A 26,821-nucleotide genomic window follows, 5' to 3' on the forward strand; every position below is an offset into this window, starting at 1 on the left:
TAAATACTATTACAGGGGGCAGATATTAAAAGAAATAATCTTATTACCTCAAGATACGGTACTAGGTAAAAATATAAACAATTGAAACATGTTTCTTAGCTGATACTGTCAAAGACAAAGAGTAAGCTGGTGAGATCCAAATCTGATGTAACATTAAAATACAAAAGATCAATTCTTAGCAAACAATAGAATGAAGTAATATTTTATTCAAGCACTGACATACCTAGTGAATTCTTCATCATGAAGGATAGTTATGCATAACTCAGATAACTACCCAATAAAGATAATAAGGGGGACAGTCAACCGTTAGGTATAAAACATCACGACCTTGACATTCTGTAATTCAATTAACTTTTCTAATTCAGCATTCAGCTGAATCCAAAGATTCAGCGTTTCAGCCCCCAATTTTCAGTTTTGCTGTGATTAACAAGCCAGACTGCCACTTTACTCAATGTTCCAGACACTTTGCACTACTTACCACTGCAGTAATGACACCTTCAAGCTTCTTTATTTTTTTCTGCAACAAACTGAAGACTCTTATTGCAAATGGAAAGTGAGTTTCCTTTAAAGATGAACAGCAAGAAACCAGCACAGCCGTGACCAGGTGAAAAGTCACTTTCTGCTTCAGACTCAAGCAGTCCTTCTCCCCAAGGCTTATTAAATCCTCCACCTTGAAAAATAAACATTCTCCATTACGGGTAGCTCTTAGTTCACATAAAACAATTTTCTCTACCCCAGACCTATCTGGGTATTACATTTAAGGTGAGATGACAAATACAAAGCCTTTAAAAAGCAGTAAGCACTGACTTCTAAGTAATTAAAAAAATTAAAAAATTCAGAATTATAATGAACATAAATAACTGCACTTGGCAACCAGATAAATGCTTTAAAATTATACACCTAATGCCTTGACAAAGCTTTATTTACTAAGGCAAAAAAACCAAAAAAATAACTTTTTGATATTTTGCTATTTTAACAAAAAACAGGATTTCATATTTTATTTTTTTAATTTATTTTTTTAATTTTTGACAGAGAGAGAGAGAGAAAGAGAGAGCGAGCATGAGCGAGGGAGGGGCAGAGAGAGAGGGAGGCACAAAATACGAAGCAGGATCCAGTCTCTGAGCTGTCAGCACAGAGCCTGACGCAGGGCTCAAACTCACAGACCACGAGATCATGACCTGAGCCAAAGTCGGATGCTCAACCAACTGAGCCACCCAGGCGCCCCCAGGTTTTCATATTTTAAATAAAAGGAAACAGGGAGGGAAAAAGGTACATATTATTCTTATTAGTCCAATATAAAACCACAATAAAAAATTTATATAAAACGTAAAAGATATAAAACAATCTGCAGAATATACTTAGTCAAAAATGCAAACATTATTTAAAAAAAATCTAGTGAAGCAAACACTGAGAAATCCAGGGGTGTTCTTTGACAGCAAACCTACCATCTTTAACATTGAAGAAGGATCCCCTGAACTTATATTGTCAGCCAATAACGCAATCATCTTCTGATTTGCCACACCAATTAGCTTTCCTGACTCTGTGCTTTTAATCACATTTTCAAGAGCTGTTTAAAAAAAAAAAAAAAAAAATGAACACAGGGCCCTTATATCATGAATACTCACCTAAAGAATTCTACAGAGTAAGAAATTTAGGCAAAAGTTTTATAATTTTCCTATGAAGGTTTGCTCTGTATTTTCCCTTTTGTCCAATTCTGAATCTGTGTGTGGGTCAGCTTCCTTTCCATTGTCCAGTTGACCACGGACCATGGGAACAGGGGCACTAACCCCACTTCCCAACACAGCTGAAAATATACATATAAGTTTTGATTCCTCAAAAACCCATTAATAGCCTACTGTTAACCTGAAGTCTTACTAATAACATCAACAACACAGATTTTGTATCTTATATGTATTACATACTGTAGTCTCATAATAAAGCTAGAAGGAAAAAAGTACTATTTAAATAATTCTAAGGAAGAGAAAATGCAGAGTACTGTACAGTATTTATTGAAAAATACCCACATTTAAGTGAATCTGTGCAGTTCAAATCTGTTGTTGCTCAAGGATTGTAGGTTTTTGATCTTAGATTTTTGATCTTAAACAATCTTGCTGACACAGAACAGAGCAAATGTGATTTCAAATAAGTTACAGCCAACATTTGTTGTTGTTTTAAGTATTTAAAGTGTTTTTTCTACAAGGCAACTGAATTTCTTACCTTCCTTCCAGCCCCTTAATATAGGGTGCAGAGAGCAAATTCCTGATTTTGATAAATATATAGCGATTTTCATCTCTGCAGATTCCATGTCATCACTGATGATAATCATAAACGGCAGCAGATGTACCACCACCTGATTTGACAAGTGATCATTTTCTTTCAGTAGCTCTTCCTTAATTAATATGTCTGCTGCTACCTCAAGTACCTTGTACCTAAGACACAAACAGATTTGGCTGAGAAACCCATTAGGAAACTTAAATTCAGCCCCAAATCATTGCATTGTCCCTGCTCAGCTGACATTATCCTGGTCTCAACAAACACATTATTCAGACACAGCCAACACAATCACTTAAAATCCATGCCAAAAGGTGAGTTATTTGGGAGAGCAATTTTAAACTAACTCTGTCAAATCTTTTTTTTTTTGAAAAATCATTAGGCTAACTATAATAACATAAAACACGTCACACTATATATAACTCCACTAGAAATCACAGACTCACTCATAATTAAAAAAAAATCTGAACACACACTATGTGGTAAGAACTAAATATGATGGATACAAAACAAAAACCTGCAAGACATCCTCTCTTCCTCTAAGGAACTTAGTCATTTTTCCATGAAAAAAGCTTAAATGCCAAAAATGAGCTCATCAAATAGTACAGAAGGTAACCATGTGCCTCTGAGCTTACTTTCATAAGTTCGTGTTTCATTATAAAGTAATACACTATCCCGGGAAAAAATAATCAAATAGAATTATATAAAGTAGAAAACTAAAACTTCCAGGGACCCTGGGTGGCTAGTCAGTTAAGCATCCGACTTCGGCTCATGTCATGATCTCACAGTTCGTAGTTTTGAGCCCCACTTTGGGCTCTGTGCTGACAGCTCAGAGCCTGACGCTGCTTCCGATTCTGCGTCTCCCTCTCTCTCTGCTCCTTTCTCACTCGCACTCTGTCTCTCTCAAAAATAACATTAAAAAAATTTAAAAAAAAAATAAACTCAAATGAAAACTAAAACTCCCTACTACCCTACTTCCCAGATTTCAGTATTATGTCACACATTATAGACTTTCACCATTTTATGAAGAAAAAATTTCAGAGAGTAGTATAATGAAGCCACACAAATCCTAATTTTTTATATGATGCAAGAATTACATTATGATTCATTCCACTACCATGACCATATAACTAAATTAGAAAATGCAAACATGTAAACACAAAAAATGAAACAGGTATAAGAATTTTGTCAATTCAAAACAGTATGAAGAGAAATGAATACATACCATCCCCTATTTTTTGAAAGTTCTGCTCTTCGAAAGAGATTTAGAAGATTTGAAACAGTCACTTCTGAACTAAAGTGTTGTTTAAAAATCTAAAGGGGAAAAAACGGCCATAAGTAAATTTTCACCTGCTTCAAATGCATACGGTACTTGTTAAATACACTTAAAAAAATAATGAATTGTAAAGAATTCGTCTCCCAACAGTCCTTGAACTATTTCAAGGCTTTATGAGAGCTATTTCTCAAAAGTGGCATTCGTGAGCCAATTTTCCACGATCCCAAGGTATTTACTATCGATAACAATTTATAAAACACTTTTCCCTTTTGAAGAACTTCTATGTAATATGAAGTTGTGCAGTCTGATTTCTCCCATAAGCTTTCCTTAACCAGGCTTAAGTCTATGCTCTCAAGAGAACAAATTTCCAATGAAGGAATAATTTCCAATATATTCCTGCCTAGAGCAGAGAATCACATGAGGAGAAAATATTTACAAATTGTGTATTTCAACAAACAACAAATTCACTCACCTCAAAAGCATTTATAGCCGACAAAACAACATCTAAACTATCATCACCTAATCGGGTTAAAACAGCTTCTTTTATGAAAGACTCATCGACATTCTCCTAAATAAGAAAAAAAAATATATTTAGTTGCTGCTAAAACCTCCTAAGATTTTACCCTAGATAGGAAGCTTGGTTTTGTGAAAAGCACTCCAGATTATCAGTAAGAAATACAGGTTCTGGCCTAGATGCAAATTCAAACACTCTAAACATACCTGCACTGAACTAGATAATCTCTGAAAGGCCTTTTTATTTTTTTGTTATTTTTATTTTTTTTTTTAATATGAAATTTATTGTCAAATTGGTTTCCGTACAACACCCAGTGCTCATCCCAACAGGTGCCCTCCTCAATGCTAAAGGGCCTTTATAGATGAGTAATTATTCGGTACAAACTTTTTCCAGTTTCTACTGAAAATATAATAGAATATATATAATCCAAATATAATTTTTGCATTAAGAAGTTCATCTTGTTAAATCAGAGCCTGGATATTGAGAGTGCAAAGACTCAAGAACCAGAACATCTAGGTTTAAATTCTGGCATTACCCACCTACCAGCTGTGCGACCGACTGGGTAATTTAACCTTTCCAGGCCTCACTATTCTCCTCCAGAGAACAGAGCTAGTAACAGTACCAACTCCAAAGAACTGCTACAAGATTAAACAATACACATCAGTGCTTAGAACGAGGCCTTTTACGTAGTAAACACTATTATTATCAAGATTTTTACAAGAGTAAGGACAAGCACTGCGAAGCCAGTCTGCCAAAAAGATTACTTTTTTTCATTTACAAAAGAAAATGAAGCACGTAATCATTCACAGTAACAAAAAGGTAAGATCGCAAATCAACCTAAGTATATCCTTATCTATGGGTGGTGAAAAAAATATAACTAAATAATGCTACAAAAAAATAATAAGGCACTCTGTTGGGAGATAAAACTAAAATCCCTAGAATTCACAAACTGAAGTCCAACTTTCACATAGCAAATATCACCCAAATTTTCTAAATAGCTAGCAAGTAGTCAAATATCCCAATCTGAAGACAGTTAACCATGCTTCAATCTAAAAGGTGAATGTGTACAACGGCCTTTATTGAAACACTAACCAAATCCAGAAGTGGACAGAAAAGAAAGGGATTAAAAGAAGGACAAGAACACCTTCAGATATAATATTAGGAGCTTCTAGGAATCCTTTTTTTCATTCTAGACACTGGGATCTTCCTATCACAGTGAAGACCAGTATGCTATGGTTTAATTATCCAGCAAATCACTAACTATCAACACCTTGTGAGACGTAATTTATGCCAGATCAGAAATGAATCAAAGCTACAGATTATAAATTTGAGTATTACATCAACCATTTTTAAAGAAACATTCTTGGGGTGCCTGAGTGGCTCAGTTAGTTAAGCAATCAACTTCAGCTCAGGTCACATCTCATAGCTCATGAGTTCATGCCCTGCATCGGGCTCTGTGCTGACAGCTCAGAGCCTGGAGCCTGCTTCGGATTCTGTGTCTCCCTCTCTCTGTCTCTCCCCCGTTCATGCTCTCTTTCTCTCTCTCAAAAAATACATAAGATAAATGTTAAAAAAAAAAATCCTCCCAGATCCTAATGTTGCTATTATTATTTACATATCATTTTAAAATGAGGTAACACAAAAATATAAAGTAAACCAAAAATAATATAAATATGAACCAAAAAATTTTAAGTCCACTATCACAAAGCCCTGCAAAACCAAAAAACTCAAATTGAAATGAATTTACTATGGTAATTATGATTGCACTATGAAATTAAATTCTATTTGTGATATGAATCTGGCTCTAGCTATCATGAAACAAGTTCAAGTTCAGCATGTTCATACTACGGTGTGCCATGAGGACACTCAACTCTAGGACCACTTTTCTCTTCCAGAAATGTTCCAAATATGCAATAGTACTACATGAGAAGATTTAGATTATCACACAGATGAACACTCTTACTTTATAGTAACTACACTAAATGTCTACACCAGTTAACCCTTCAAACTCATGACTTGACAACAATGTAAAAAAAAATTAGTCCATTTGAAAGCCAGAGAAAAATTTTAAAAACATAGTATTAGTGATAAGCTCAAACAGCAAAAATTGTGACAGAATTGTTTGAATGGCTGAAGCTCAGAAAATACTGCTCCATTTCAGTTACTGCAAAGTCTTGGTAAAATACCATTTTGGCATAAAGACATTATTTACAAATTAAGTTAGCCTTCGTACTTACTATTCACAGCCACCAAAATCTGAAACAAATATAACCGGAGGTACTGAAATCACGGAACAGTGTTCCAAAAGCTGTCATTCCGATGTCCCCAAATACACTCATGTTGAACTTAAGAGTACCAAAGTCAAATTTCAAAACTACAACATTCTCAGATAATTGGTGAACCTCTGTAAATGATCTAGAAATCGTAGTCTGAAAAACACTGAAGTAATAATCTGCAATGTGGAAACATGAATATAGAGGTTATTAGAGCATGGCTGCTCTAATAAATGGTGGCTACTGGCATGTATGGTCCAATGTACTCTCTGTGATATTTACCCTATGCCTGTAATTACGTAATATCAATTGTAGTTGGTAAGTTCCAATTTCCTCTTCTAGAATTACTGTTCATTTTAAGGATAAAAATATCACAAATGAAGCTATCTGAAACAAACCTCTGATGTCTTCATGATATTTTTCAGATGATTAACAGCCAGAAGTCTCACAGGAGCAAGTGGATGGTTCAGACTGAGCATCAAAGACGTATCAGAATCTGCTAAAAACTACAGAATTCATCACAATCACCAAATGATTTCACCATTAAATCTGAGCATCTGATCAAGAATAAAAACCAGAGAAAACTGCCCTAAAATGCCCAACTCATTTGGTAACAACCATCTAAATCCAGAAACCAAGAAGTAAAATCTTTGTCTCTAGAACGTAATATGAGTTACAACAGATGAAAAAAATGAGCATTGTAAATGTTGTGATTTTGAGAGTACACTTGTGTCTGTGTGTAGGTTTATTAGTGAAACAATTCTGTGAAGTAACTTTGTATTCATTATATGGATCTAACTTCAGACTGAGAAACACCTGAAATAAATCAGTGTATTAGCACCTAAATGAAAATATGAATTAAAAAAATTGGTCACTGAACACAGAAAGCAATTCACCTAAATAATAAAACAATGACAGTCAAATTAATGACAACTTACCTCACTTATGTAAAAAGACTAAAAAGGAAATCTATTATCCTAATATTGGAAATGAAACTAATTAAAGATGAAGGTCTAATTACAAAAGAGAGAAACCTAAACAATCACATTTCTCCTCATAACGTTTATTTTCAAGGCTAACTATAAAAACTGCTCAAATGTCTAACTTCTAGTAGAAATAGATCGATCTAGGGTGAACTGACAGGAAATTTCTGAAGTTCTAACATGATCATGAAATTAAAATCTGCCTCCCTTATTCTCACCAGTGACTTGAACAGCTTCATGTGGCTAGTGCACACATAGCAAGAAAATAAGGACACACTGGAAACCTGAGTGAAGCCCCCTTTTGATGACTGCTAATAACATTTCCAAAAAATACTTTTCCTGAAAGAAGTATCACATGCAGTTATTTACATTGTCATGCCTTTTTCCAACAATTCAATGCATAACTGAGTTGAGGCCTCACAGCCTCCCTTCAGGGAACTAGGGAAACTGTACTAAATCTCACCTGTCCACGAAAGTTGCAAAGAAAGGAGTGAACTAGCCAATTTATCTCCACAATTCCTTAAATAACCACACAAATATACCCATAATTGTAGTAATTCCTCCGAAGAAAAACTTACCTGATACTTTCCTCCACTTGTAGAAAGAGAGATAAACTGATGAAAAAGCTCCTGTTTTTTTAGATCTGTAATTTCTTTTAGGCGTTCCTCTAATACAACATCTAATGTTCGGGGATATCTGGGAAGAAAATAAAGAGCTAATTATTCTTAACGAAGTCACTAACCACACACATGATACGTGTATAAAAAAGATACAAATAAAACCTTAAAAGTATTCCAACAGTAACATCTCTCTATACAAAAATGGCCCCTATTTCCTATATCAAAGTATAGGTCAAATACACTTAAATCCCATACGGGTCTTCCTAAAGGTGGGGGGGAAAACCAGCCTCTTTACAATTCATTCCCTATGTTATGATGTGACCTGTGAATCTTCTTTTAATAAAACAAGACACACACATTCAACAAGGGCAGAAACACACAACTTACTTGCTTTCTAAAAGTCTGATAAGTGGAAGAAACTGTTCGTTAAGCAAAGATACTTTATCAGGACCGATTTCTTCCTGTGAACTATATGAAATATACTCTTCAAAAAGAAGGCTGCAAAACAAAACAAGTATCAGCAGACATGAGAGCTACTATTTATTGACCACCCATTATATTTTAGATGCTTCAGAAATACTTCTGCCATATTTCCACAAGGTACCAGTCATTCTTATTTTACATATGCAAAAACCAGAGCTGAGAACTCTTGTAATCTGCCTGCGATCAGAGGACAGCCATCTCAGCCAATGCTCAGCGAGCCCTCCTGTGCCATCAACAGCAGAGCAGGTTCTCAAACCCTGCTGGACTCCGGGGCCCACACTCTCAACAGTACTTCCCACGTCTACTCTCATTTAATCCACAAGCCAATTCCGTGAGCGAGGGGCACGAATGACACACAGCAGCAGACAGGCCAATGTTACACAACAGCAAAACCAGATCCAGGCAGTCTGACCTTCAGAACTTACTACTCTACTCTCCTGGAAATGAGAGAGGAAGGATTCAAGCCCATGTCTGACTGTAATGCCTACATTCTTTTCACTGTATCAAGTTGCCCTTTAAGTGAAAAAAGAAAATGGGAGACTGAACTATCTTTACAGAAAAGAAAGAATTTTCACTTCACACCCTCATTATTAAGTTTCTAATTGATATTTACTAAATACTAACTGTGATGCATTGTTTCAGGCATTTTGACGCAGTTATTAATAGGAATCTCAAATCAACCACTAGTTCCATGTAGCTATTACCCAAATTTAGCTTAACTACTAACTTTCCATAATCCCATTTAAGCATTAAAAACAAATTCCTTTTTCCTTCTACTGCCATAATGATTGCACTAAGTAATTAATGAAATGATATGGACAAATCAAGAAATGCATCATAAAGAGAAACTGGAAGACTGATACCCAACTCTAAAAAGTATACTAAGCCCCAAAGATACAAATCAAAAGCATGTCAGAAATAACAGCTTACCTAGCCAGCAAATGGTCTAAGTTGTTCTTCAGTGATATATTTGTAAGGATAGCTTCTAAATGTCTCCTGTAGATTTGACCATCTGTCCCTTCAGTTTCTTCTCCTTAGCATACAACATAAATTAAAATTGATGGGGAAAAATTCTTTTGCACCTACGTTATTAAATGTACTTACACCACAAAAGTCGTCTACGGGAATCATTTTAAACCATATATATTGGTATCCAGCTTTTTACCTGTTTATAAAAGTGTATCTCACCTATTCAGCTATGTATATTTTTTACATTTTTGTATACATTACCCTCACTTATGCTTTACCTGAAACTCTCTACATTTTTAAAAACAAGTTTTCCATGCCTTATTTATAAAACAGAGGTCCAAAACATAGTTGTGCCAGGTCATATTACAAGTGGTTGAAGTTGGGACCCAAGCCTAGAGCCCAGTAAACTAGCTCTGAAAGCAGCTTGCATCTTGATGTGCCTTACTGAACTGAGCCATCATCTTCTATTCCACATTTACTGCACATATATTACCAATCAGCTGGTAGCCCTGCCTTCAAAGATTGGGACCACATCACCACCAGAATAGGAAAAATATGCTTTTATACATGCTACTCATATCTCTGACACATATCTAAACCAAGATCCGGTTAGGCAAAGCTCATTTTCCAATAAACTGACACACTTTAGAGATGTCTTCCCTAGTATGTTTTTCTTAGTCTAAGTGGCAACAGGACCAAACATTTCTTCTTGTACTTCTCTATTTACTGAAAGATAAAAAGCACATAATGGAAATAATCATTTTTAATAACCGTTTTTACGGCTTCTTAAAAATGTGGTTTTGTTTTTTTTTTTAAACATTTATTCATTTTTGAGAGATCGAGACAGAGCATGAGTGGGGGAAGGGCAGAGAGAGTGAAAGGGAGACACAGAATCCGAAGCAGGCCCCAGGCTCCGAGCTGCCAGCACAGAGCCCGACATGGGGCTTGAACTCACGGACTGTGAGATCATACCTGAGCCTAAGTCAGACTGAGTCACCCAGGCACCCCAAAATTTGGGATTTTTGTGTATGCAATTTTCTTGGTCTCGCATGTTCAGTGACTCAAAGGACTTTTATGTTCATTGACTCCAAGGAGAAAAACTTTTTTGGCAACTGAATATTTGTCGTACATGAGCCACTGAAGTTCATTAAATATCTAAATGAGAAGGGAAAGTTTTACTGGGTAACATATGTTAATCATTTTAAAATAATTCCACAGCCTTTTTAACGAAGAGATTGTTTAAAAACACACATTAGAGGTTCCTGGGTGGCTCAGCCGATTAAGCATCTGACTCTTGGTATAGGCTTAGGTCACAGCTCACGGTTTATGGGATGGAGCTCTGTGTCAGGCTCTGCGCTGACAGCGTGGAGCCTGCTTTGGATTCTCTCTCTCTCCCTCTCTGTCCCTCCCTTACTTGTGCACAAACTCTCTCTCTCAAAATAAATAAACATTAAAATAGAACACACATTAAAAAGACACACCAGAATTCTGGGCATATCAATTAACAAATATCTCCTTCAACCAATGTACTCCCACCTCAAATGTTTTTCACATTAAAAAAAAAAAAAATTACACAAAAACAATTAGCAGAAACTTGAAATATCTTACAGACATTAACAATTTTAAGAGAATCAAATCTTAGACGTTACGCTTCTGGACACATAATATACAACCACGAACCTGTAATATGATTAACGATGGAGACGACCAGATGGGGAAGCATGTAACGCAGAAGAGGACTGACATCAAAGACTTCAGAAATCCCTTGAAGTATCGTAATAAGATCAGGAACGTTACACAAATGAGGAAATGGCCTTTGAAGAAACAAGTACATAAAATGCTAACTTCAAAAGTCAGATAATATATAGCAATTTAAAAAAAAAGTATACAATTTATCTTTGAAAAGAATTATTCAAAATACTTTCATTCTCCTGTATTTATCATCATTTCCCAATTCAAACGTACGTACTTTTTCCCAAGGCTCTCTGGCTTCTGTCTCTGCATGAGCACTATTAAGCAACCTAATCCATCCTTGATCAAAGAAGGAATTTTGGTCAACGTTTTGATGATCTGTGAAGCCAACGAATTGACGAAGGTGTCCTCCATTGTCACTTTCACAGAAATCTGGCATATTATCATGTATGTTGCAGCTCTGTAATCTGGTAAAGATGATTTCAACCCCTAAATATTTTTTAAGATACAAGGAAAAATGATAAGCTATATCTTTTAACTTTACTTAAAATGTTGCTTTATCTTGACAAATTAAAAATGCCATAAATGAGAGATCAATACTACCTAACGTACGCTGAAGAGTCAACAACTCTTCAGAATTTAGCCTCTTTTCCTGAGCACACAGAGATGAGGTTAAGTCTCTTGGATGAGAGGAGGGATCTCAGCAGGTCTCCCAACTTGAAAATCCACTACGTATGCTAACAAGGGCCAACAGGCTCTTTTTTTATGGGCAAACACCCACCAGTGTACAGGAGACTTCAGAGACAAAGACAATAGGGGTGCCTGGGAGGCTCAGTCGGTTAAGCGTCCAACTGACTCAGGTCATGATCTCACGGTCTGTGAGTTCAAGCCCCGCATCGGGCTCTGTGCTGACAGCTCAGAGCCTGGAGCCTGCTTCGGATTCTGTGTCTCCTCCTCTCTTTCTGCCCCTCCCCCACTCATGCTCTGTTTCTCTCTCTCTGTCAAAAATAAATAAACATTAAAAAAAGAAAAAAACAAAGACAGTAATTTTGGGACACCAGCAGGAAGTGAAAGCAGTACCTAAGCAGTACCTCCACAGGGAATCTGGAAGGGTGGTAGGTAGGCAACAAGGCACCTGGGAAGAAGAAACACTGAGAAGTGGAAGTCACTGTAAAAAGAGTAAGAGCATATGCCTTGATGGAGACTTTCTAATCCATTCTGCTTCCAGTGAGTCAAGATGACTGCTAAGAAAACAAATCTGAAAGGTAATGGCAGGGCCAAATAGCCAACATTTATTCTTAATGAGCCCTAAATAAGATCCCACTTTTGCAAGTTTTTAAGACAAAAAAGTCAGATTTTTTACCTAAAAATTAAATCTTGCCAACCATCTGAACTATGCTGTCAACTTAAAAATAGTTATGTCTAAGTGAAATTTTCATAAAGCCAGGAAATTCCTTCAAGTACAAAATAATCTACTTTACACACGAGCAGGACCAACCTTTTGGATATATGGAAATAGCTTGGCGACTATATTATCCAATACGCCCTCAGCAGTCACTAGAGCAGACACGATGGTAGAAGCATAGAAAGTTAAGAGCACTCTCAACTGAGCTGAACTCCCAGGATATTCAACAAAAACCTACAACAAAAAAACACAGAGCACAGGTTAAAAAAAAAAAAAAAAAAAAGCAAGGCCAATTAGATAAACCTATAAGAATGTTTACAGCTCCCCTCAACTACTTCAGACTGACATTTTTATGTTTACCATATACAACATTAAATACACAAATGCAATGGTTCAATTAAATATGACAAGAATGAACAATCCTGACTTCTGAGCCCCTCTCAAACAGTCACTGTAAATAGAATTTGACAAGAAACAGAGTAATTTATTTTTGTAGGAAAACACCTTTTGTGACGAAAAGACTGATTCAAGCTGCTCATGTTCCAGAACAGTAGCTCGCTGAACAAAAGGAACTTCTTCTAAGTACAGTTATCAGGGAATGCCTTTCTTCACTCAAAGCAAGCAATCTTTTAATGGAATCAGAGAGTCAGGGAACCAGATACTACTCACCTTCACAGATTTTGTCACCAGACTACAAATGAAATCCATGAATCCAAGATCTTTGTAGCAGTGGGTAATCAAAGTTCCCCTAGCTAAGGGCACTCCATGTTGCTGTTATAGACAGAAAGAACCAATAATCATTAAGGATACTGATCAACTGATCATTTTTTAAAGTACCTACCACAGTACAACTTTGTACTGGTGCAGTTAATACAAAATACAGTCTCTCCATATAGCTGGTGGTAGAGAGGAAATGAACATATAAAATTGTGCCAACTTTAGAAATCCAACAGAGGTCAGCAATGGGGGTAGAGGTACTCAGTGAATACTGCCTACTTACCATGTGTTGCATTTTCATATGTATTTATCTAAATCTGGATTCTCTAGATTCTTAGGAACTCTACTAGTTAGATTGGGTTTTTGAGCCAATGTCCTGTGGTTGTCTTTGCTTTACAAGAACACTAGTAATAGAAATAGACTAGGAACCCAGAAACCTTATACTGCTATTCCCACTGCTTACATCACGCATGGCATGTACGGGGTGCTCAATAAACACTGAATAACTAAAAGAAAGGAGAATCTGAAGTGAACTTTAATAGGTGAGTGGAGTTGCATACCTGAAACAAATGTGTCTAGAGAGCATCAGCGTCTGTGTGTAGAGTAGAGGAAAAAAAATGACCTTGATGTTATATTAGCAGAGGGAGTAGTTTGGTAAGCTTTATTATGGGTTGTCTTTCTCTTCTTGAACACTCATTGGTTCAAGTGCTTTACATCCAAACTCTTAAACTGTACTTCCAATTAAAAATTCCCATTCCTTTATTTTTACTAATTCTGATCACTGACCTCACTATCATCACACATCAAATTAACTCTTTTCAAGGTCCCACAGTCTGTTAGTCTACTTTTGCCCCATCTGTGCTCCTCCTAGCCTGAATTGCCATACTTAATATTCAGTAAAATTCTTGTCAACATAAATGTACTTTCTTCTACTGTATGTTGCAAACAAAGTGAAAATGGCCAAATCAGTCATTTTATCACAAAACCATGCTAACTGATCCTTACCAGACCCTTCCTGTAAGGCAACCATCCTTTTAATCATCTATAGATTAAATGATAGCATCTTTTTTTAATCAATTTTAATAATTTCCTTAAGTCCATCATCCTTATCCTTTTAATTTTTTGAAGTATTTTTCTTTTCTTCACCTCCAATTTTTTTTTTATTTTTATTTTTTTATTTTTTTTTTTAAATTTTTTTTTTTCAACATTTTTTTAATTTATTTTTGGGACAGAGAGAGACAGAGCATGAACGGGGGAGGCGCAGAGAGAGAGGGAGACACAGAATCGGAAACAGGCTCCAGGCTCCGAGCCATCAGCCCAGAGCCTGACGCGGGGCTCGAACTCACGGACCGCGAGATCGTGACCTGGCTGAAGTCGGATGCTTAACCGACTGCGCCACCCAGGCGCCCCTCCAATTTTTTTTTTAAAGCAATTCAGTTCCAAGATCTAAAATGTCAGACAGTAGTGTAGTGGAAAGATAATAAACTTTAAAATCAGATCTAAATTCAAATCCTAACTGCCACTTCATAGTTATTTGAACTTGGGCAAGTAATTCTCTTAGCCTGTGCTCATCTGTAAAAATAGTTTTGTGAAAAACCAAGATAATATAATGAGAATTGCCTAGCCTAATGTCAGGTGCCAAGTAAATGCCAATTTCAACTAGAAGTTAGGAAAGAAAAGTGATGGAGGTAATACCTGGACTACATGTAGGGGCACTAAGGACTTCATTTTTTCCAAATTGTATCCCTTAATCAAGATCTGTAATGATTATAGACACATGTCATTCAACAATCATACCTTAACTGGTGACAACCAAAACCATTTGTGCTTTGGATTATTAATTTTCAGGAGCTGTACAACCCGTACAAATATTCTGGTCTCGTGGTATGGTAGAACACAAGCAATGAGGCTATCTTGATTATAAAGATGGATATGGAACCTGGGGGGAGAAAAGCAAGCAATTTGAAATGACACAAAACCTGCAAGCACAAATTTCCTTCCATGTCCAGATTCGCTATCAGCGAGCTAGAACTACTCAGAATTAAGTATCAGTAAAAACAAGTACATGACGATACGCAAGATAAAGAGCACTGACAAGCGTCTACTTTGCATTAAAGTACTTCTCAACAGAGTTCCGTCCACTCTTATGCAGTAATAGTTTTTACTATTCAATATAAAAATTTATATCCCATTCACTTTCTCTCAACTTAAAACAACAAAACAAAATAAAACACTATTATTAAATTAACATAACTGTGGGACCACTGTGGTCAAATCAACAGAAAACCAACTGGTCAACTAGGCAGCAACGCGGCTCCTCTCCATGCTCTAAAGTTCAGCTTCCTCAGCTTATCAGAATTCTAAAACCAGAAGACTAAAATCACATTACTTTCTCTGAATTAGAATAAACTGTCAGATTACAACTATATATAATTTGTCCCTAAACTTCACACAACTCTGTATTGGTCCCTCTACCATAGTGAGACAGGCTCATTAGCCACATCAGATACACTAAATCCTTTCTAGCCTTGAAGACCTAGCTCAAATGCTTCCGTGTTCAGGATGCTTTTCCTGATTCTCCCAGCGAAGTGATTCCTCTTACTTCTATTACACGCTAAACTTATTCGCCAATATGCTACTTTCTTCGTGAAGCTTTCCTCAACTACTTCAGGCAGCACAACAGCCCCAAACTTTGCATACACCTTTACTTCAAAACAATAACCAAGGGCAGCCTATTTAACCTTGTGTTGAATCTAAGGTTTACTTAATAAATAAGTTACATGAATAAATTAAAAAAAGTACTCCTTATGCTAATGATCCCAGCTAATGCTGGGGGAAGGAATTAAGTGCTAGAAGAAAAAGGGAAATATTACAGAATTACTGTTTTTTGTCTGATGACTCTAGTGTTCTGATCATCAGAAGACCCAAGTTAAACTTACGTTTTCTTAATGACTCACTTGCATCCAGAAGGGAAATCACTTTACCCCCATGTCTCCAATTAATGAAATAAAGCTCTTTCTACTTTTAAAACATACAACACATGGCAGAATAAACAAAAGTGTGTAAGCTGTGATGTGATGCCAATTCAGTGAGGAAATAAACTTGAATATCCTTACTGAGACAATTTCCAAAGAGTCAAACCTTGGAAACAGTCTTGTATCTCAGATCACTAGTTGTGTGACTAGGTAAGTTAACCCCTCTATGCCTCAATTTTGTAAAGTGTACAATGGGGATAACACATGAACCTTCCCGTAGGAACGCTGTGAGCATTGAGACAGTGCGTGCAAAGTGCTTACCACAGAACCTGGTATGTAAATGCTCAATGTACATTAGCTATTGTTGTTTTTCTTAAGTTACGGTATTTTAGAGGATACTGTTTGCTTCTTCCCAAAGCACTGGTTTTGTTATTTTGGCAAGAAAGAAGTTTAATAATACCCTTTGGCCCAAATATGCGGTAACAGTTTGTAGTGGCAAAGCGATGTGAGCTCCTTGGAACTAATATAGTTGGTCTATTAACTTAAGATCTCCAGTAGTTGTATTTCTGTCAACAAAAAGGAGTTTAACAGAATGGCATGCTTATCTCATCTTACAGACGTCGTGTTAACCTCTTCATAGACCTAATTTCTCAGCTTTAAATTGGCTTAAGTGTTCTCGTTACCTAATTTTTTAAAAAAAGATCACAGTTGTTAGCCCATAGTTATTTCTGTAAATTAATTTGTTACCTGTGAATCAACCACTCCAGACACTTCTGAGCTGGCTTCAGCAGGAAGTAAGGGGACAAGTGAATAAGGAATAATGAAATGTTTTCATCCAGCTCTTTGTTCACTGCTTTGGTCTGAACGCTGCGCTCCAACGTTTTTGCCAGCTGGCTGAACAACGGTGCTTCAAACTGCTCAAAGGAAGGATCGATCCCAAGCAGCTCTTCCAGGCCAGTGCATCCTAGGAAAAGGACAGTTTATTTTTAATAATTCTTTGCAAGCAAACTCAGTTTTACTTATACCTAAAATCTTGTATAACCTGTAATACAGTCCCAAACATAGATTTCTAGTTTTCAACATAAAAAACAAATCGTCTCCCCAACCAGAACAGAAAGTTCTGCCTGGCAGGTACCATTCTTTAAAAAAAAAAAAAAAAAAAAAATCCCTTGCAATAATCAGGCCAGTTCCCATAGGAATTGGGAAGACTCCTCCTTGACCCCGGCCACGCCTCCAGCCTCTTTTTGACTGTCCACTCCACACATTAGTCAACCTCCCAACCTTTGTCTCTTCATCTGTGAAATTCAGATACTGCCACGTTTCAAGCATCAAGCACATAGTTATTCGTTATCCTCTTTCTCTGAACAACATAAGTCAACAAATTAGAAACTCTTAACGGAAGAGGGAGGGTCAGAAGAGAAAACAATACAGCAACATCCCCAAAACAGGTGCTTCGAAGACCTTTTCTTAATTAACGGGTAGCTCACCAATGGCAAAAGCGGTGTCCCTGTCGATGGTGGCCGCTTCCTTGGGGTCAAACAACAAAGAAGCAACTTCATCTCTCGATAACAGACTGCGGTCACTCTGAGGGAGGGCGAGGCGTTGGAGTTGCTGGGCTAAGGACGTCATCTCCCACGCAGGCGGATTTCTAAAAACACAGGCTAAAAAACAAAGACACTGTGAGAAGTCTCTAGAAAACCACAGGTGGCTGAACCACGAGCCTCTAATGCCTCGCATACAAGTAACTTTCTTCGCATTCAGCGCCGTCACGGACACACAGCCGGCTGCCCCGGGACTCACGGACCCCAGGGTACAGACGCCACAGCAACAGCGTTAACGCAGGTTCCTGGGGCCGCGCCGTGGCTTTCTTCAGCCCCGACCACGCGAGACTCGAAAACCCACGGACACCTCACCCTCCCTTGGTACACCGTCTACTCCCCTGCAGCTCCTGCTCACCGAGAGCTCGAATTCGGGACGCAAGTCCGGAGTGACCAACCAGCCTTCACGGCAGTTCCCACATGCTACCAAAGCGGCCGGCTCTCGCCCGGAAATTCGAAGCATGCTTCACAGGAGCTTCCGGTTTCAGGCACTACGGCAAGAGAAGAGGTACAAGCTTGCCAGAAGTACGATACGATGGCTCCGCCTCCCTGCGTCGAAGCCCCGCCCCTTCGCCCTGCCAGATTTCAGGCTCTGGGTCTGGGTTGGGTCCGCTCCTGTGCTGGGGCTGGGGGTCCGCCCCCGGCTTTGTGCCTTAGAGTTTCAGTCTCAGGGCTAGCCTTTTGTGAGCGTTAGGGATCTGTAGCTGGAACCATTCATTCAACATACATTTATCCAGCTTTCACTGTGTACCAGCAGATTAGTCAGCGGTTAAGAATGTGAGCTATGAAGTCACGTTGAGTGGGCTCAAATCCCGGCGCTAGCGCCCCTGAGCTCCACCGAATTATTTCAGCTGAGTTTGTTACCTTCTCTATGAAGTGGGGAAAGGCTGAGAATTTCATGAGGTGAGCTGCTGATCGAACGACGCGAGCCGCTCTATGAATGGTGGTTGCCACCGCCTTGGATCTTGGGGACCATCTTGTCACCGACCACTTTGCATTCCTGGAAAACGCATACTTAATTTTTTAAATTTTATTTTAAAAACCCTGTTGAGATGCAATATACAAACCAAATTACCCAACTCAGTTCAACAGTTCTATGAGTTTTAACAAATTAAGATGTAACTCTCTCCCCATTCAGGACATAGGAAGTTTCCATTGCCTCCAAAAGTTTCCTCTTGCCCCTTTGCTGTGATGCCCACTCCTACTCCTGGCTGCAGGCAACCACTGGTCTTGGCATCATTATAGGTTAATGTTGCTGAATAATATTCTTAATATATAGGTTAATGGTGCTGAATAACATGACTATACCACCATCTGTTTCCGAAGCAGGTGGTAGGTACTACAGAAGGGAGCGGAGTGGTCTCTCCAAGAAGCTATCCAGGTCGCTGGAGTAATTGGATATCCTACATCTTTTTCTGGATGCATTCATTTCTCTCAAGAGGTGGAACTTTCTTCCCTACCAGGATGTTACTCTTTCAGTCACCCTTCCCCCCCCCCCCCAGATTGTTGGAAACACAGTTACAAATTTGGGGGCTCCCTGCTTATATACTTAACAAGTATTCTCTGCCTTTTATTAACACAGTCTTTTTTTGTTTTTAATGGTTTTTTGTTTTTGTTTTGTTTTGAGAAAGAGGCGTGCAAGCTACGAAAGGAGAGAGAGAAAGAGAGACAGAGACAGAGGATCCCAAACTGGCTTTTCTGACAGCAGCAAGCCAGATGCAGGGCTCAAACTCACTAACCTGTGAGGTCATGATCTCAGCCAAAGTCCGACTCTTAACCAGCTGAGCTACCCAGGTGCCCCATTAGCACGGTCTTTTGCTGTTTTGCTTTAACAGCATTCAAAACAACCCCCAAAATATCTGTAGGTAGTTAATAATCTTTTACAATAATAACCATGTGGTGTTAATTGCCTTAGGAAAATAACATGATCTTTTTAACTTCGGGTAATGTCTATTTCACCCAACCAAGCAGACCTCTCAAAGAAATTTTTTTTGTTCTAATGTGTCAAGAGAATTTTGCTTAACAAGAGCAATCAACTTAGGGAGAAGTTAAAGTAGCAAAAAAATGAAAACCAGTACCAGTTTATCCACAAAGCATATTTGCTTTCCCACTTTAAAAAAAAATTCTGAGTATTTTTTTAAAGCTTTATCAAAATGAAAATGTTAAAAAGAAAAAGTACTACAGGTATTTGGTTCAACTCTTCATCTACCAAGAAAGAATTCACTGAGAATTTAAGCAAATTGGCATTTATTTGGGCAATGAGAATTGCAATTTGGAAGACAGAGTCAGATAGAAACCTGAATTGCACTCTGAAGAAGACAAAGAGGGGGCAGAGACATAAAGGTGAAAGGTCACGAGTACAGTTTTCATTTAGGTCCTCTATGCAAAATAGGAATTAAAAGTAGGTGAACTGGGATTGGTTGGATTAATAGATAAATGAGGAATTGAAACTTGTCAAATTGAATTGCCTCCTTAATTGGAAAGATCCAGGTGTCATGGTGATGAGGGAGTGAAGTCCCGGCTGAAGGCTTGTAGCTGGCAAAAAGTTCATGGTTCCTCCTGTGAGGACGTGCCTAAAGTCTTCCTCCTTTACGGCCTCTCGACCCTGCCTAAAAGAGCTAGGCTTAGCTCGGCTGGCTTGCTCCATGTTGAAATCTTTTATACCTTTTTATGTCAGTTCCAACGGTATACGGTGCCATGTTGAATTTTACTTTGGACGTAAACTAGGAAAGTAAGAAAACAAGTCAAAGTTTCATATATATATGAAATATGTATATGTATGATATATATACACAACATGTATATATACATATATATATTTTTTTAATTTTTTTTAACGTTTATTTATTTTTGAGACAGAGAGAGACAGAGCATAAATGGGGGAGGGTCAGAGAGAGGGAGACACAGAATCTGAAACAGGCTCCAGGCTCTGAGCTGTCAGCACAGAGCCTGACGTGGGGCTCGAACTCATGGACCATGAGATCATGACCTGAGCTGAAGTCAGACGCTTAACCGACCAAGCCACCCAGGCGCCCCTACATATATATTTTTTAAAAAGCATTTAATTGAAAATATACTGTGATTTTGAATTAGATATTTTTCTCCATTTTAGAAGAATTCTTTGGATATATTCCTGATTGTTTTCTGATGATCTCTTCCTTGGATTTTGTGACTATATGCCCATCTCCCAGTTTGATGATTCATTTGAGGAACAGAGCAAACTTACTTTTGCAGTTGTTATTTGAATTTAAAATATCAGTTGTACAGCGTGTGTTGTTCTCCATTGCTTCTACCTAAAAATTCTTTTCATGGCTTTTGCTATTTTACATTCATTAAATCCATAATTTTAGCTATGACTGATACGTATTTCTTGATGCAAGGATAAACATGGCTTTCAGAGATGGAATTTTAACCACATGTTCTTTCATCTGATGAGGGATGTCATTATGACAGAGCAATGAATTTTGTTCCTCATTTCAATCACTATTCAGGGCAAGGACTCTATTTCCACCCCCACAGTTTCTAAGAGTGATCTGAATAAATGAGTTGTTTTTTTTTTCTTTTTTTCTTAAAAATTTTTAATGTTTATTTCTTTTTGAGAGAGAGGGTGTGAGCAGGGAAGGGGAGAGAGAGGGAGAGAGAGACAGACAGACAGAATCCGAAGCAGGATCCAGGCTCCGAGCTGTCAGCACAGAGCCCGACGCAGGGCTCGAACCCACGAACCATGAGATCATGACCTGAGCTGAAGTTAGACACTTAACCCACTGAGCCACCCAGGCGCCCCTAGAGCTTTTGACCACTGCAAACTGAACTGTCAAAGGGGACTTCAGTGCTCAACTGGATTAAGTGCCCCCCAGGTGCTCCATGAGTTGTTTTTTTTAAAAGATAGTCTCCCTCCTTCACCCCACCCCTTTTAATACATAGTAATGATACTTTGATTCATTCCATGTGTCCTTTAAGCCAGGCTAGGTGTATAGTGGTAAATAAGACAGCTGGCCTTTCTACTCTTATGGACCCCACATACCACCAGGAAGAGACAGACAAACTGTAAGCAAAAAGATAAACCAGAAAAGCATCAAGGAATGTGAGAAGGACTCTAATGATCCCGCTACAAAGCCATACGGTAGGGGTGACAGAGAAAAGACATCGTTAGTTTGAGTGGTTGGAGAAGAAATCTCTGAGGAGGGAACATTTAAGCTGAGACCTGACTGCAAATTCTTGACAATACAGAGATCATCCCAGACAGGACTGATCTTGACATTTACTCCATTCCAGTCACAGAAAGAGCTTCTTTCTGTCCATCAAATACACCAAGCTTCTATTTTCTGCACAGCGCTTACGACTACCTGATCGATCTCATCTGTTCGCTTACTTATTTCTTGTGTCTTCTCACCTGAATACTGTCTTCATATAGGCTGGCATGAAGCCTGCCCCTAAGATCAGGGGGCCTGGGCAAGTGTACAAATAGACACTGACCTACTATCAGTCTAAATAGTTATAAGTCAACCTAAACACCGTTAACTCCTCTTCCTCTACCGTTAAGTTGGAGGGATAACCTCCAACTTTGACAAGTAAACATTTATGATAAAATAAAAACGTTTTTATATGAACGAAAGACAGCAAAATATAAAAGATGACAGTACTTAATTATTGCACCTGTCTGGGTATAATGTTGATTGACTAATGATTTTGGATGAGTAATAAAGACATATAAAGCTAATACATTTCCTATATATTTATCCCATAAAAATTCTGCTTTCATTTCAGGAAAATTACCGGTTATGTTATTTAAGCCAGATTTTCATCAATGGCATTCCACTGACAAAAATGATAAAAAAGATTTTAAAAAATTTAATAATATTCAAAGTATACAAAACTTGAATATATTTTCATAAAAATGGAAATTAACTAAAAAGTCAAGACGTTTTATTTTTCACTGGTTTTCAACAGTTGTCTTTCTTTTAGGAAGGCAAAATAGATTATAATTGATGACAAACTCTCAAATAAAATTAAAGTGGAACTTTTTTATTTTTTGGTAAATGTTATTACCCTATTAAATATTTTCACAAAAAATAAATTATTCACAAGTTTGTCATTCAATGTCCATCGAGTTGCCAGTGTAAGGAATCAGTATCACCTTTCATTCATGTTACATCTATATCTATTTTCAAATTAAGAGTCCCATGAGTTATTTAATATTGGAAACAATCTTCAGCTACCATGTCCAATTGTTGAGAATACTTTGCTAATTCATGAGTACATCCAAACCCATAAATTGGAAAACAAAAGGAAACGAGAAAGTACATGTTTGGAACTGCTTGGGAATAACAATACATCATGCAGAAATCTATTGTGTTCATGCAGTCTGAAAGCAAGAACGTGACAAGTTAACCAATTTGTCTTTCACCTAAAGCCCTTTTACGTACAAATCTTGTGCTCTGACACAGTGTCCAAGGCCAGTACGACTCATAAGCCTTCAGAGCATTCAAACAGGGTTTGCTTTTATTTGAGGACACAGGACAAGAGACCTATTTCCCTGATGCTTGAACACACAAATCAGAGACTGGATGTTCAAGTTATGCTGCAGCAGTGCTAAAAGGCAGACTTTGAGGGACAGGCTCCCACATTTTTAAACAAATTTTTAAATGTATTCATGATATGAATTCAGGCCTTACTCTGGCCCAAGGGTGGTATTGAAGACAGGGCTTTCTCCTGCTTACTAACGGATCTGTGCTGGGAAGTAATGTGCCTAGGGCATGGTTGACAATAAATATTTCTTGGCTGAACAAATGAGTGAACGAATGTAAATGCGTATAAGCTGTTTCTGTCTGTATCTCTTTCTTATTCAAGAAACGTATATCAGAATGTAAGTGAATGAAAGTAGTATGGTGACAGGAATGACTGAGAGATATTCTAACTATAACAAAAGTAAACTATTCAGAAACTTCAAATTTTTTTCATTTGCGCATTATTTGCATCATATGTCACGATTGATGGGATACTTGACAATATATCTATTGATGAGAGATGAAAGAAAATGTATAAAATGAACAATGTAAATTCGGCGTGGGAAATCTACACTTTAGGCAACACATGACTCGGTAAATGGACTAAGAAGTTAAGTATTGGTTCTTCCCATTACGTCCCAGTCAAAGCCATTTAAATCATTATGAACTTGAGCACTTGTGGTGCTGTCCCCAGAAGTTACAATTATTTTTCTGGTTATTTTGAAATGCAGTGGTAGGGCGCTAAGAGTTGGGAAAAAAATAGTCAATCCATTGGAGTAAGTGCCTGGTATATCTCCAGGGGCCAGCAGATGGCGCTAAAGCATTTTCCTGATCCCGGGAGGCCATTAGTCAGTATCCCCAAGCAATGCGTGGAATAGCCGCTTTCAAACTTTTTAAGTTTAAAAATTGTGTACAATTTTACAGAAATTGGTTTCTAGAATTTTCCATGTATTATAAAATGCAATAAAAATAATGTTTTTAAGCATTTAGAGAACCACAGGATTTGAAAATATTTAGATTTTCTTAGCTAATGAGCATTATTCAGTCATTCGTTCAATAAATACACTTAATTGCAGGTGCAGATGTCCTGAATCCCTTTCTCCCTAACCTCACCTCATTCTAAGTTCATTTCAATAGAATATTTGCTGCTGGGGAGATTTTTGTGTTGAGTAGGGTCATGGTGAGGTAGACGACTGGGAAAGCCAGCAAGGGGAAATTAATAGAAACGTAATGACAAGAGTTATTAGAAAACCCAGGAAAGTTTAGGTGGTTGGTGAGGAAGGGAAGGATGCAGCTCTCTGTGGGCTGGATTTGAAGAACTTGGGGTAGAGAGAGGAGTTTGGAGATGAAGAAAAGAGCAGCTCCTTGTGTAAGATGATATTAGACAGGAAGTGAACAGAGAAAAACAATCTTTTTATGTTTTATTATTGTTACATTTGTATTCTCTCTTTGGTATTCCTTTGGGGGGGGCTTGGAACAGTACACTTTATGGATGGTTACATGGTACAGTACACTTCATTGAGGGCTCCCCAAGGCCCTCCCTTTCTTCAGGGGGGTCTGGGATGAAAACTGTGTAGAGGCCAGGAGATTCTCAGTGTGTTGGGGGATAAGTTGGGGCAAGGAATCTCCAGCAGCTGAGGACTTCTCTCTTCCTCTTGCTCTCCCTGAGGCTGATGGTCCAGGGGGCTCTTACTCCTTGGAGGTCATGTGGACCATATGGTCCACCGCCTGGTTGCTATAGCCAAATTCATTGTCGTACCAGGAATTGAGCTTGACAAAGTGGTCATTGAGAGCAATACCAGCCCAAGCGTCAAAGGTGGAAGAATGAGTGTTACTGTTGAAGTTGCAGAAGGCAACCTGGTCCTCAGTGTAGCTCAGGATGCCCTTGAAGGTATCCTCTGGTGCCCTCTTCACCACCTTCTTGATATCATTGTATATGGCGGCTTTCTCCAGGCAGCAGGTCAGATGCACCAGTGACACGTGGGAGGGGTGGGGACACAGAAGGCCATGACAGTGAGCTTCCCTTTCAGCTCAGGGTTGAGCCTGAGTGCCAGGAGAAACAGCCTTGGTGCCAGTAGAAACAAGGATGATGTTCTGGGCGAGCCCACGGCCATCATGCCACAGTTTCCCAGAGTGGTTGTCCACAGTCTTCTTCTGTGTAGCAGTGATGGCATGGACCGTGGCCACGAGACCCCCATGATGCAACAGTCATCATGGTTGACTTTGGCCAGAGGGGCCAAGCAGTTGGTGGTACAGGAGACATTGCTGACAATCTTGAGGGAGTTGCCATACTTCTCATGGCTCACACCCCTCACAAATGTTGGGGCCATCCGTAGAAGGGGCAGGGAAGATAAACTTCAAGTGAGGCCCAACCTTCTACATGATAGTGAAGACCCCAGTGGACTCGACAACATACTCAGCACCAGCATTACCCCATTTGATGTTGGCAGGATCTCGCTCCTGGAAGGTGAAAACGGGTTTTCCATGGATGACCAGTGTTTTGTTTTCAGCCTTGACTGCGCCGTTGAATTTGCCCTGGGTGGGATAATACTGGAACATGCAGACCATGTACTTGAAGTCAATGAAGGGGTCATTGATGGCAACAGTATTCACCTTGCCAGAGTTAAAAGCAGCCCTGATGACCGGGTGCCTGATATGGCCAAATCCGTTTACTCTGAGCTTCCCCGTTGTGTCTCAGGGATGTGGCTGGCAAAGCACCAGAAGAGGAGACTGTCTGTCCAGTGGGGAGGAGCAGAGAGCCTCCCTTTGGTAATCTTAAAAAAGACTTCTCTGAAGATTTTAGTTTATTTTTAGTACTAACTAGGAGCCAGAATAATATTTTTAGTAGGATAACTCCATGCTGTAACTAGTTTCGAGATCCATTAAACCAGTTTAGTTTAATATGGGTTATTTAAGTATTGCAAATAAAGAGATGAAAATTCCATTATTTCCCAGTAACATGATTATATATGCACCTGGGCAAGCCAAGCATTTAGTTCTCGAAACAGCTGGATATTGTATGGAATGTAAGAAACTGTATAGGTGAAAGCATAAACACACACACACACATACACACACACACACGCACACACACATGATGTCCGTAGCATTTTATCTGTAATTATAGGAAACCAACCCTATAAATAGGGGCCAATTTCCAAAAGCAAAACACACACACAAAGTGCTTGAGAGAAAAATACACAAGAGCTTTGTGAAGAAACAGTACAAACTTACGGAAAATTAAAACAAAAGATTTGAATGAGTGAAGATTGATAGTATATTATGCTCCTGGAAAGGAAGACAAATATTATATAAAATGTCTATGTGTCATCTTCAAGTTAACTTACATATTTAATTCAGTCTTGAGAAAAATCCCAGAATGGTTTTTAAAATTTGACAAAATGTTTCCTAAATGGATAGAAAAGGATAAGTATAACAGAATACATTTTTAAAATTTTCAGAGGGAAATTTCATGGAAAAATGTAATAGGGTAGATTAACATTATTAGGTATTAAAAATATATGAGAAACAGGGCACC

General features: G+C 38.2%; 1 protein-coding gene and 1 pseudogene across 1 annotated transcript in view; both read right to left on the reverse strand.

The window, feature by feature from the left end:
• HEATR1 (HEAT repeat containing 1) overlaps positions 1-18,257 on the reverse strand; it is a 51,205-nt gene extending 32,948 nt beyond the window's left edge. The window contains exons 1-17 of the mRNA XM_058696244.1: positions 18,135-18,257; positions 17,666-17,839; positions 16,926-17,142; positions 15,001-15,142; positions 13,156-13,257; positions 12,580-12,720; positions 11,359-11,570; positions 11,070-11,203; positions 9,351-9,453; positions 8,325-8,435; positions 7,896-8,013; positions 6,733-6,840; positions 4,020-4,115; positions 3,497-3,585; positions 2,218-2,429; positions 1,446-1,567; positions 479-670 (exon numbers count right to left, since the gene is read on the reverse strand). Of these exons, the coding sequence (XP_058552227.1) occupies positions 479-670; positions 1,446-1,567; positions 2,218-2,429; positions 3,497-3,585; positions 4,020-4,115; positions 6,733-6,840; positions 7,896-8,013; positions 8,325-8,435; positions 9,351-9,453; positions 11,070-11,203; positions 11,359-11,570; positions 12,580-12,720; positions 13,156-13,257; positions 15,001-15,142; positions 16,926-17,142; positions 17,666-17,807 (2,241 nt within the window). The 5' untranslated portion in view covers positions 17,808-17,839; positions 18,135-18,257. The remainder of the gene's footprint in view (positions 1-478; positions 671-1,445; positions 1,568-2,217; positions 2,430-3,496; positions 3,586-4,019; positions 4,116-6,732; positions 6,841-7,895; positions 8,014-8,324; positions 8,436-9,350; positions 9,454-11,069; positions 11,204-11,358; positions 11,571-12,579; positions 12,721-13,155; positions 13,258-15,000; positions 15,143-16,925; positions 17,143-17,665; positions 17,840-18,134) is intronic.
• Positions 18,258-24,758: 6,501 nt separating this feature from the next.
• LOC131492358 (glyceraldehyde-3-phosphate dehydrogenase-like) lies at positions 24,759-26,041 on the reverse strand (annotated as a pseudogene).
• Positions 26,042-26,821: the final 780 nt, after the last annotated feature.

The sequence above is a fragment of the Neofelis nebulosa genome, chromosome 13 (genome assembly GCF_028018385.1).
Source record: "Neofelis nebulosa isolate mNeoNeb1 chromosome 13, mNeoNeb1.pri, whole genome shotgun sequence".
In the NCBI taxonomy this organism is placed as follows: Eukaryota; Metazoa; Chordata; class Mammalia; order Carnivora; family Felidae; genus Neofelis; species Neofelis nebulosa.